The sequence below is a fragment of the Borostomias antarcticus genome, assembly GCF_949987555.1.
Source record: "Borostomias antarcticus genome assembly, chromosome: 16".
NCBI classification, from domain to species: Eukaryota; Metazoa; Chordata; class Actinopteri; order Stomiiformes; family Stomiidae; genus Borostomias; species Borostomias antarcticus.
This window is the reverse complement of record NC_140249.1, coordinates 6,129,698-6,142,004: the sequence shown is the minus strand read 5'-3', so window position 1 is coordinate 6,142,004 and position 12,307 is coordinate 6,129,698. Positions and strand designations below refer to the sequence as shown.

At 45.2% G+C, this 12,307-nt stretch overlaps 1 protein-coding gene across 1 annotated transcript in view; it reads right to left on the bottom strand.

The window, feature by feature from the left end:
• cdin1 (CDAN1 interacting nuclease 1) overlaps nt 1-12,307 on the bottom strand; it is a gene marked incomplete at its 3' end in the record, with an annotated part of 44,446 nt that overhangs the window by 15,531 nt on the left and 16,608 nt on the right. Inside the window, exons 5-6 of the mRNA XM_084451477.1 lie at nt 11,682-11,742; nt 7,139-7,211 (exon numbers count right to left, since the gene is read on the bottom strand). Coding sequence (XP_084307603.1) covers nt 7,139-7,211; nt 11,682-11,742 — 134 coding nt within the window. The remainder of the gene's footprint in view (nt 1-7,138; nt 7,212-11,681; nt 11,743-12,307) is intronic.

The following is a 12,307-nucleotide window of genomic DNA, read 5'->3' as shown; positions in this document are numbered from 1 at the left end:
CTACATCGCACCACAGCATCACTCCATCTATAACTACAACACACCACAGCATCACTATCTATAACTACAACACACCTCATCATCACTCTGTCTATAACTACAACACACCACAACATCACTCTATCTATAACTACATCGCACCACAGCATCACTCCATCTATAACTACAACACACCACAGCATCACTATCTATAACTACATCACACCACAGCATCACTATCTATAACTACATCACACCACAGCATCACTATCTATAACTACAACACACCACAGCATCACTCTATCTATAACTACAACACACCACAGCATCACTATCTATAACTACAACACACCACAGCATCACTCCATCTATAACTACAACACACCACAGCATCACTATCTATAACTACAACACACCACAGCATCACTATCTATAACTACAACACACCACAGCATCACTATCTATAACTACAACACACCACAGCATCACTATCTATAACTACAACACACCACAGCATCACTCTATCTATAACCACAACACACCACAGCTTCAACTCTATCTATAACTACAACACACCACAGCATCACTCCATCTATAACTACAACACACCACAGCATCACTCTATCTATAACTACAACACACCACAGCATCACTCTATCTATAACTACAACACACCACAGCATCACTATCTATAACTACAACACACCACAGGATCACTATCTATAACTCCAACACACCACAGCATCACTCTATCTATAACTACAACACACCACAGCATCACTATCTATAACTACAACACACCACAGCATCACTATCTATAACTACAACACACCACAGCATCACTCTATCTATAACTACAACACACCACAGCATCACTCTATCTATAACTACAACACACCACAGCATCACTATCTATAACTACAACACACCACAGCATCACTCTATCTATAACTACAACACACCACAGCATCACTCTATCTATAACTACAACACACCACAGCATCACTCTATCTATAACTACAACACACCACAGCCTCACTCTATCTATAACTACAACACACCACAGCATCACTCTATCTATAACTACAACACACCACAGCATCACTATCTATAACTACAACACACCACAGCATCACTATCTATAACTCCAACACACCACAGCATCACTCTATCTATAACTACAACACACCACAGCATCACTATCTATAACTACAACACACCACAGCATCACTCTATCTATAACTACAACACACCACAACATCACTCTATCTATAACTAACTACAACACACCACAGCATCACTATATATAACTACAACACACCACAGCATCACTCTGTCTATAACTACAACACACCACAGCATCACTCCATCTATAACTACAACACACCACAGCATCACTATCTATAACTACAACACACCACAGCATCACTATCTATAACTACAACACACCACAGCATCACTCTATAACTACAACACACCACAGCATCACTCTATCTATAACAACAACATACCACAACAGCACATCTATAACTACAACCTTCCACATCACATCTATAACTACAAGATACCTCAGCATCACTCACTGCCATCAACACATCAATCTGCTGAACCCATAATGAACCCTTTTAAGAATCAATGGACGACCGGCGACCGCTAGCATTTCTGAGATGTAAACAGGCGGCGTGTCACTGTGCCGACAGGGCTGCAGTGAGGGAACATGACGGTCCAATCACATAGTTACACAACATGGAGCAGCAATATCATCTGCTGGGAAGCCTTGGGGAAAAAAAATAAAATAGCAAATCTACCTCCCCCCCAAAAAAACGAAATCTAGAGGCACTTCAGTCCACGTCAGGGGAGGGGTGTACGGAGAGGGAGGGAAGAGAAGGAGGACGTGTTCCTCCCTGAAATCCTGGTCAGTAGCAACACAGCAGAGTATCACCCTGGTGAGTAACAGAGTAGTATCACCCTGGTGAGTAACAGAGTAGTATTACCCTGGTGAGTAACAGAGTAGTATCACCCTGGTGAGTAACAGAGTAGTATCACCCTGGTGAGTAGCAGAGTAGTATCACCCTGGTGAGTAACAGAGTAGTATCACCCTGGTGAGTAGCAGAGTAGTATCACCCTGGTGAGTAGCAGAGTAGTATTACCCTGGTGAGTAACAGAGTAGTATAGTATTACCCTGGTGAGTAGCAGAGTAGTATCACCCTGGTGAGTAGCAGAGTAGTATCACCCTGGTGAGTAACAGAGTAGTATGAGTAGCAGAGTAGTATCACCCTGGTGAGTAACAGAGTAGTATGACCCTGGTGAGTAGCAGAGTAGTATCACCCTGGTGAGTAACAGAGTAGTATCACCCTGGTGAGTAACAGAGTAGTATCACCCTGGTGAGTAACAGAGTAGTATTACCCTGGTGAGTAGCAGAGTAGTATCACCCTGGTGAGTAACAGAGTAGTATCACCCTGGTGAGTAACATAGTAGTATTACCCTGGTGAGTAACAGAGTAGTATCACCCTGGTGAGTAACAGAGTAGTATCACCCTGGTGAGTAACAGAGTAGTATCACCCTGGTGAGTAGCAGAGTAGTATCACCCTGGTGAGTAGCAGAGTAGTATCACCCTGGTGAGTAACAGAGTAGTATCACCCTGGTGAGTAGCAGAGTAGTATCACCCTGGTGAGTAGCAGAGTAGTATCACCCTGGTGAGTAGCAGAGTAGTATCACCCTGGTGAGTAACAGAGTAGTATCACCCTGGTGAGTAACAGAGTAGTATCACCCTGGTGAGTAACAGAGTAGTATGAGTAGCAGAGTAGTATCACCCTGGTGAGTAACAGAGTAGTATCACCCTGGTGAGTAACAGAGTAGTATCACCCTGGTGAGTAACAGAGTAGTATGAGTAGCAGAGTAGTATCACCCTGGTGAGTAACAGAGTAGTATCACCCTGGTGAGTAACAGAGTAGTATGAGTAACAGAGTAGTATCACCCTGGTGAGTAGCAGAGTAGTATCATCCTGGTGAGTAACAGAGTAGTATCACCCTGGTGAGTAACAGAGTAGTATCACCCTGGTGAGTAACAGAGTAGTATGAGTAGCAGAGTAGTATCACCCTGGTGAGTAGCAGAGTAGTATCACCCTGGTGAGTAACAGAGTAGTATCACCCTTGTGAGTAGCAGAGTAGTATCACCCTGGTGAGTAACAGAGTAGTATCACCCTGGTGAGTAACAGAGTAGTATCACCCTGGTGAGTAACAGAGTAGTATCACCCTGGTGAGTAACATAGTAGTATTACCCTGGTGAGTAGCAGAGTAGTATCACCCTGGTGAGTAACAGAGTAGTATCACCCTGGTGAGTAACAGAGTAGTATCACCCTGGTGAGTAACATAGTAGTATTACCCTGGTGAGTAACAGAGTAGTATCACCCTGGTGAGTAACAGAGTAGTATCACCCTGGTGAGTAACAGAGTAGTATCACCCTGGTGAGTAACAGAGTAGTATTACCCTGGTGAGTAGCAGAGTAGTATCACCCTGGTGAGTAACAGAGTAGTATTACCCTGGTGAGTAACAGAGTAGTATCACCCTGGTGAGTAACAGAGTAGTATCACCCTGGTGAGTAGCAGAGTAGTATCACCCTGGTGAGTAACAGAGTAGTATTACCCTGGTGAGTAACAGAGTAGTATCACCCTGGTGAGTAACAGAGTAGTATTACCCTGGTAACAGAGTAGTACGAGTAGCAGAGTAGTATCACCCTGGTGAGTAGCAGAGTAGTATCACCCTGGTGAGTAAGAGAGTAGTATGAGTAGCAGAGTAGTATCACCCTGGTGAGTAACAGAGTAGTATCACCCTGGTGAGTAGCAGAGTAGTATCACCCTGGTGAGTAACAGAGTAGTAACAGAGTAGTATCACCCTGGTGAGTAACAGAGTAGTATCACCCTGGTGAGTAGCAGCATAGCAGAGTATCATTCTCGGCCGAGCTACCACTCTGAACTCTGGTACACAGGTCACCAGGTTGATAAAGACTGCTTTTTGAATGAGTGACAATACCATTTAAAGACATTGTATTTTATAATCAAAATATACATTTTAGTATGTATAATGTCATTATTTGAATGGGTTTATGTATTCTACATACAGTATCACACTATATAACAGAGATATTCTATATTTCTGTATGGATGTATCATTCTTTGTATTGTTCCTGGTCCTAGTATCTCTCTAGGAATAAAGGAGTCTCCGCCCCTCCCTCTTCCCTGCTTTATGAGACCAGCAGCATTATGGATGTTGATATCATGTTCAATACGTGATAAAACTGATCTGAATCTATTGATTTATTTACATGAGCCACCAGATAGCCCAGCCTGACTGATGCTTTCTCCAATTCTTTAACAGAAAGAGGAGAGGAGTAGAGGAGGAGGAGGAGGAGGGAGAGGGGGGTGTAGGAGGGGGGTGAGTAGGAGGGGGTATCAAGCAACCAGCAAAACAAAACAAGGAAAAGACAGAAAACAATTTAAAAGTCTATTGATTCAGGGCTAGTGATTGTACATATATTCCACAGTCCCAAAGGCCCCATTCTTGTGTCTCTTAAATGCAAAGGAAATAAAAAAGATGGTGTAGGGAGAAGGCCAGTCCTTCACCCAGTTGGGGGTAATGTCCCCTATATAGAAGCCTATTGATCTCTGCTGTCCGCCCGTCTGCCCTCCCGAACACACACACACACACACAGGAAGAGAGAGAGAGAGAGAGAGAGAGAGAGAGAGAGAGAGAGAGAGAGAGAGAGAGAGGGAGGGGAGAAAGAAAGGCCAGTGGGGGGGCCAGATGATGGATACGCCTGCCAATAGGCCTGAACAAACCTGTTAGCTAATTGCCAGCAAAGACAATTATCCTTGCATTGTTTGATAATGGAAACACATTACAGAAGTCTAATCCACACAGAGGGAGATGGGGGGACCTGACCGAGGAGCCCGTGTGGCCAGCTTTATATTGTCAAAGGCCAGGTAGGTCACCGCTGAGAGGGGACGCACAATAGACAGGGTCAGAATAGATGACTGACTGACTGACTATAGTGGTTGGCCGACTGACTGACTGGTGGGCTGGTTGGCAGGCTGGCATGGCTATATATGCCTAGGAAATGTTACCACAATATGCCTATGAGAAATAACTAATACCATGAATATCGTAATAATAAATAAACCAAACATCAACATATAACATCAGGCAATATAGTACACAACTAATTGGAAATCTATATCAGACTTCCAATGTTTTGTAAACCACAACAAACAATGGCTTAGGTTTAGGAGTTATAGAAGAATGGGTTAAGGTTATAGAAGAATAGGTTAGGGTTATAGAAGGGTTATAGAAGAATGGGTTAGGGTTATAGAAGAATGGGTTAGGGTTATAGAAGGGCTATAGAAGAATGGGTTAGGGTTATAGAAGAATGGGTTAGGGTTATAACAGGGTTATAGAATAATAGGTTAGGGTTACAGAAGAATGGGTTACAGAAGGGTTATAGAAGAATAGGTTAGGGTTATAGAAGAATGGGTTAGGGCTATAGAAGAATGGGTTAGGGTTATAGAAGAATAGGTTACTTGTGTGCATGCCTCTGTGCCAGGCCGTGGATAACAACAGCTCCAAACCAATCACAGCCTTGACTTTGACAAATGGCTGTGCTGTGGCCAAGTTGAAAATAACACGCTTCCACTTTCATCTCTCTCATGATTAAGTCGCTGGGTGTGTCGTCGTTCTGACATTGTGTGATTCAGTTATGAAGAACCAAGCCCTACCATGTACACATGCACTTTCTAGGATATGTCTGTGGTTATGATATTGAATCTCTGATAGGGAGAGAGAGGGAGAGAGAAGGGGGGAGAGAGGGGAGAGAGAGAGAGATGCATGAGAGTGAAAAAGTGAGTGACAGATGATCACAAACCACACTTCTGACTAGACCAAGAGGGTGAACTCATCATGAGTTCCCAAACCACCTCAGCCACACATCGTAGGTCTTTCCTCCACCACCTCAGCGAAGAGGAGACATGCAGACCATATTAAAAATGATCCAGAAATCATACTGCAAAAAAATAAAAATACACATACAGCGCTTCCTTGGAAAATATGCAGCAAAGACAAATCCACAGCAGTGGCGTGACTGGCTGTGCCTGGTGCGGCAGAGATGGACAGAGAGAAATGACGGTGGCTTCCACAGCGTGGTTTGAATATGGGCGGTTGGTGAGTATTACTCACAGGCCTTTTACAGACGGCTCCCCAGGGGGGCTCTTAACAGCCCGTTCTCATCACATTGTTGACACTTTCAAAATAACTTTCCTTCCAGAGATAATTACCGGCCAGCTCCCTCAAACTTGAATCTCCATCCTGTTACTCGCAGCTCCGTTCATGTCAGCGCTGGTGTGAGTTTAAAAAGCGTGTGGAGAACAGGAATGCTGTCCAAAACATATTGGCCAACTAACTATAATAATTTGGCATATTCGCATTCTAATCTGGTTTGGTATGTTCTGTATTTTCTTAAAACTGAATACGTATTATCAAATAAACACCTACTTACAACCGGGCAATCTTTCGCATAATTACCTAGGAAACCTATGCCACATATCATGAGCCTGACAAAAATTGAATGGTGTTAAAATCTACACTGCATGCGAACACTCAAGAGGTATCAAACTGTGAGAGAAAACAGAGTAACCACAAACTCTCAGCCCAAAATGTTTTTTCAGCATCTATTTCTGGACAATTTCTGTGAATTTTTTCAAGAAAAAATATTTGTGTCTGGATTTTCACTCTGTGTCCGTCAGCGCAGAGTACAAACCGTTTGCTTTTTCTGCCACGGTCTCCCCTCAATTCCATTTCCTCAGCGGAACGGGGGGAGAGAGGGGAGAGGGAGTATGTGTGTGTGTGTGTGTGGGGGGGGGGGGGGGGGGAGAGGGGGGGCGATATCAGGAGGCTTATAAATAACCCTGATGAAGTGAGCTAGCATTGATCTAAACAGCAGTTAAGAGGTGGGTGGTCTCCTCAGTGCGTAGTTGTCAGTCATCTGCCCCCAGGTAGTCGCGGAGCGGAGCACCGGCCTGTCTCCTATTAGGACCGGCCAGGGGATGAAGACGGAGAGGGAGAGACGCAGAGACGCGACAGGAAGACGGATGAAGAGGTCCTCTACTCACGCGCTCCGCCCTCCTGGTCCTGCAGGAACCTGTCCAGGATCACGCGAGCCAGGAGAGCCGGGGAAAGGTCCACCTGTGTGTGGAGGAGGAGGAGGAGGAGGAGGAGGAGGAGAAGGACCGTGAGTAGACATACTGAAGGCCCGCCTTGCCTGGATGTACTGTGGGGGCTCTGGACAGGTTTAACCTCGGCAGAAGTGGAGGAACGGCTAGTTGCCTCTCAGAGAGAATTGCTCATTGTAAGAGCTTTTTAGAGTCTTTCTCACACGTTCATTTGGATGTGTGAGAAATGTCTGCAATTGAAGTAGACAATTACACCACTGAAATAACAACGGCCGAGTCCACTTTTAGGCTGACGTCACATCGCTGATAATGATTCTAATGGACCTAAATTATATTGTCACATTTTTAAAACCTTGACCCAACTTTCGACAAGCCGCACATAAAATAAGCCTTTATGAGTCTCTCTCTCTCTCTCTCTGCCCTAACCTTTCTCCCACGAACAAGAGAGCTCCTATTACAGCCCAGCTCTCCGGTTTAAACGCCTTCACCCCTGTCAGGGCCGAACGCAGGCTGCTGGCTATAGCCTCTCATCTCTCAACCACAACAATACCCCTATCCTGGAACCACAGGGCTTTAATCATACGAGGAGATCACCACAGCGACAGCCCATAATAAGACGCACCAGAGGGACTTGTGGGAAGAACGATGCTGAGAGGAGGAAGAGGAGGAAGAGGAGGAAGGGAAGAGGAGCAGGGCCTAAGGCGGGTGCCATCTTTGAAGGAGAGACACCTTGAGACGGGGCAGGGCTGGGCTGGATATGAAGGAGAAGACAGGGATAGGGATAGTCAGACAGGGATAGGGATAGTCAGATAGGGATAGTCAGACAGGGATAGGGATAGTCAGACAGGGATAGGGATAGTCAGACAGGGATAAGGGTAGTCAGACAGGGATAGGGATAGTCAGACAGGGATAGGGACAGTCAGACAGGGATAGGGACAGTCAGACAGGGATAGGGATAGTCAGACAGGGATAGGGATAGTCAGACAGGGATAGGGATAGTCAGACAGGGATAGGGGTAGTCAGACAGGGATAGGGATAGTCAGACAGGGATAGGGATAGTCAGACAGGGATAGGGATAGTCAGACAGGGATAGGGATAGTCAGACAGGGATAGGGATAGTCAGACAGGGATAGGGATAGTCAGACAGGGATAGGGATAGTCAGACAGGGATAGGGATAGTCAGACAGGGATAGGGATAGTCAGACAGGGATAGGGATAGTCGGACAGGGATAGGGATAGTCAGACAGGGATAGGGATAGTCAGACAGGGATAAGGATAGTCAGACAGGGATAGGGATAGTCAGACAGGGATAGGGATAGTCAGACAGGGATAGGGATAGTCATGGCGGGGGGGTGCTGTCGGTACTGTAGGCCGACTGGCTGGAGCTGGAGTGTCTGATAGCCCACCTCCGAGCCCTCGTCACACCCCAACATCGTCACATGTCATGGTTATTTGTGGCCGCCACTGGACTCCTGGTCCTGGTGTCTGCAGTCCTCAAAATGCGCTAGAGGGCAAAATATGTTTTGTTTTTTCCTGTTTTCCTTTTATTTTCATATTACAAAAATTGAAATTGCGAAGAACCCAAACAACAGGTTTAGGATCACTACATTTGTCATATTTTGTCGTCAAAATCCATGTCCTGTGAGAATTGTGAACAGCTCAATATTTGAAGCCACTTTTCTGTGATTCGTCATTTCAGGTGTACCGACATTCACAGAAGCACATCTTCTTCAAATATGTGCAGATTTCAATGCATGGCACATCATTTGAAATCTTAAAAGTTACACGTTCATAATCGGTAAAAACTGAAATTGCCTTGGCAGACATCAGGACCAAACCTCCAGTGGCAGTCAAATGTATTTAGATTTTAGAAGGGAAAAAAAATGCATTCTTTATTAAAGAAGAAACTTGCATTTGAACTAAATAAAGGATAACAATATATAGCAAATAGAACCACCCATGAAATGAGCCACAAGCCATTCCAGCCCTGTTCTTTATAGTGCTGAAAGTTCCCTGGTAGACTCTGCCATGCTCAGCTCCTTCACTAAGCGCTGTTCCTACAGCCCAGGAACATCTCTCCTCTTGTTAGCATAATTGGGGCCCAAAAGTGAATTTGCCTTGAGCTTGTACTGAGATTGTAGTGTTTTATCTCCGCTGTGAAGCTTTTTAGTGCCGCTGGAAGCACAACCCTCTGTCTGCACAAAGCCTTTTACCAGCGCTAGTATTTGTTAACATCTCCATAATTCTGCAAGCAAAAAGCAGCCGGCATAAAAGACCAAACATGTCTATAATTATTACCGGGGTTGAGGGAGACCATCTTCATCATCATTAATCCTCTGAAAGAGCATCCTAGCCTACCTAGCCTGCAGCCTTCTCTCTCGTTCTCTTCCTATCTCCACTAATCTCCTCTCTCCCTTCCTTCCTTTCTTCCTTCCTACCCTCCGCCTCTCTCTCTCTCCCTCTCCTCCCTCCATCTCTCTCCCTCTCCCTCGTCTCCATTCACAACCAGGAACCCACAGGATAACGAGAGAGCATCCAATTCCCCAGTAACCCACATCAGGGCTGACACATGAAGAATGGCGACATTACCGTCGCTGGCCCAGACTGAATAAGGACCACCTGATTAGTTCAGGTACTTGCATCTCCCTAATTTTCATATTAATCATTTGGAGCCCATCTTCCCCCTTTTCAAATCACATCGCAGGCACTTCATGAGTTTAACATGTGACTAAGATTCACAGGCCCTTGAATGTCTGCTGAAAATAATGAGTGTGGAGAGAGAGAGAGAGAGAGAGAGAGAGAGAGAGAGGGCTGTCTTAGGCCCCGATGCTAAAGAGAGCCACCAAACCACCTCAGGGCCTCTGGCCTCAAGCGCGCGTGTTTAACTGACCTTCACATGAGACAGTATAAACAACTAGAAACATTAAGAGTGCATGTGGAGAACGGGGTTTCTGGAAGGAAAAAAAGGATCAGCTCTCATCAATGTTAATAATTTTCCTCCGTTAGAGATATATGGTGTCATAAAGAGCTGAGACTACATCAATTAGCCGTCTAGGAGACCATGAGAGCTTGGTTAAATGTTAAATAGCGTATTAAAATGACGGTTAAATGGTTCATAGACAGTTATCTCCAAGCTGAGATGAATCCTTTTAAGAAAAAAAAAAAATCATATGTCAATTAAATGGAGAATGAGTAATGACAGTTAGCTTTGAGGTGCCACTGATGCATGTGAACTATTCAGATTCCAGATTTAAAAGAACGGGCTTAGGATTGTGTTGCTTGGTTTAAGAGCAGCAATAAAAAATGTGATTGCCTTTTAAATGCTTTAAGAGGACCCACATGACCCTTTCGACCAATCAAAGGGTGTTAGAACGACGACACTGGAAAAACAATTAAAAACTGACTCCAACCCAGATAAACTGAATTTAAATATTAATAAATAATATGAATAAATCCTTCTGTCTCTGGCTGTAAATATTGTTAGAACGCCCACAAAGGTCACAAACCTTGGGGTAAAATGTGATCCAAATTGAGATTCTGCTACACTTGGTTTCTACACTGTAACTGTCTACGGAAGAGAGCGCTGGCTAAACCGAGCAGCGAGAGCAGATATTATAATCATCCGAGGGGATATTAAAATCTCATCGTTACTATTACCTGAGTAAACACCTAATTCCAGGCTTTATTTTAATGGAGTCTTCCGCTCCATTTCCCTGCTCTTCCTGGGGAGAATGTGAAGGGTGTGAGAGTGTCTACCCTTTAATGCAGGGCAGCCACGGACTTGCCAGCACCTCTTCACTTTCCATTAAACCTTGAGACTAACCCAATGTTAATTGTTAATTTGCTGACTGGCTGCAATGCACTGGAGACTGTAGCTACCGCGCAGAGAGCACATTCGCTCTTATTAATGTGATATGCTGCAGCCTGGCAGACTGGAACACCTAAACGCCCACAGCGGCCAACCGACGTTTAATACCAGCTCGCTCTCTCACAGGCCATGTCTGCCCCCGGTCCTGAAACGCGTACATAACCGGGCTCTGGATTTGGCACGTTTGCAAACAGTATCGTGCTGCGCTCCGAGTTACCCAATATATTACACTGTGTACAATTGACCTCTATTGTGCAATGTGTGCCACTGAGCGCTGACCACCGCCATCACCTGTCTGCAGTTAGGGACTTGAGAAACCGTGTCAGGTTTGAAAGCCAATTTCATAAATTACATAATAAAACGTATTTTCACATCTGCTTAAAGGGGATAAGGACTAATTACATTAAATAATTGGTTAATAGACTGAAACCATTTTTCCAATTTCCATAATCACTAACAGACAGGGGTGGAAAATCCAAAACAGTGTTTGGAAGGCTGGAACATTATTGGGGGATAATTCTGTTTGTAGCAGGATTTGCTGTGTGCTCTTGGGCCTGGAGAGCAGGGAGGAGTGAGCAGAGACGGAGACGAGAGGAAGAGAGCTCAGGTCATCACCTCATTGGCCAGCTCCAGGAGGACGGGGCTGGAGGGGCGGGCCTTGGCTTGGTCCAGGTACCTTCATGACGACAACAAAGAACAACGACAACAGCGCTGTGAGACAACAGAAGCAGACGAGGGGGGGGGGGGAGCAGGCCAGACGAGACATGTCCGCGTCCCTGATGACTGGGCCCTGTGTGCCATATGGCAGACTGGATGTGGTTAACCTGCCTCTGCTTGGGAGCCTCGCGTCTCCTTAAAGCCAGACGAGCATGATGGTTAGTTAGTTAACCCCCCGCCCGCCCAAACCGCCTTTCTTCCCTCGCCAACTGAAGCCGCCGCTGCTTCCCTCAGATCCTGGCCAGATCTTTCTCGGAGGATTGTTGTCGTGTAAGTGGATTAGAGGTGCATTACGCAGTCTTATCTCCACAGAACAATGGCTTCATACGACAGATAAAGCCTCATTACAATATGCAAAGGAGCTTTCTGCCCCTACAGCCTGGTTTTCTGTTTTCTGTTTTTTTCTTCTTCTAATTAATTCATTTCAAGTGAATTAAGGATAATCAGCCCGTCACCAGCCAGGGACAGCCACATGTCCAGCTGCTGGGAGGGTCTTTAATGTTCCTGCCGAGGACAGGAATCAA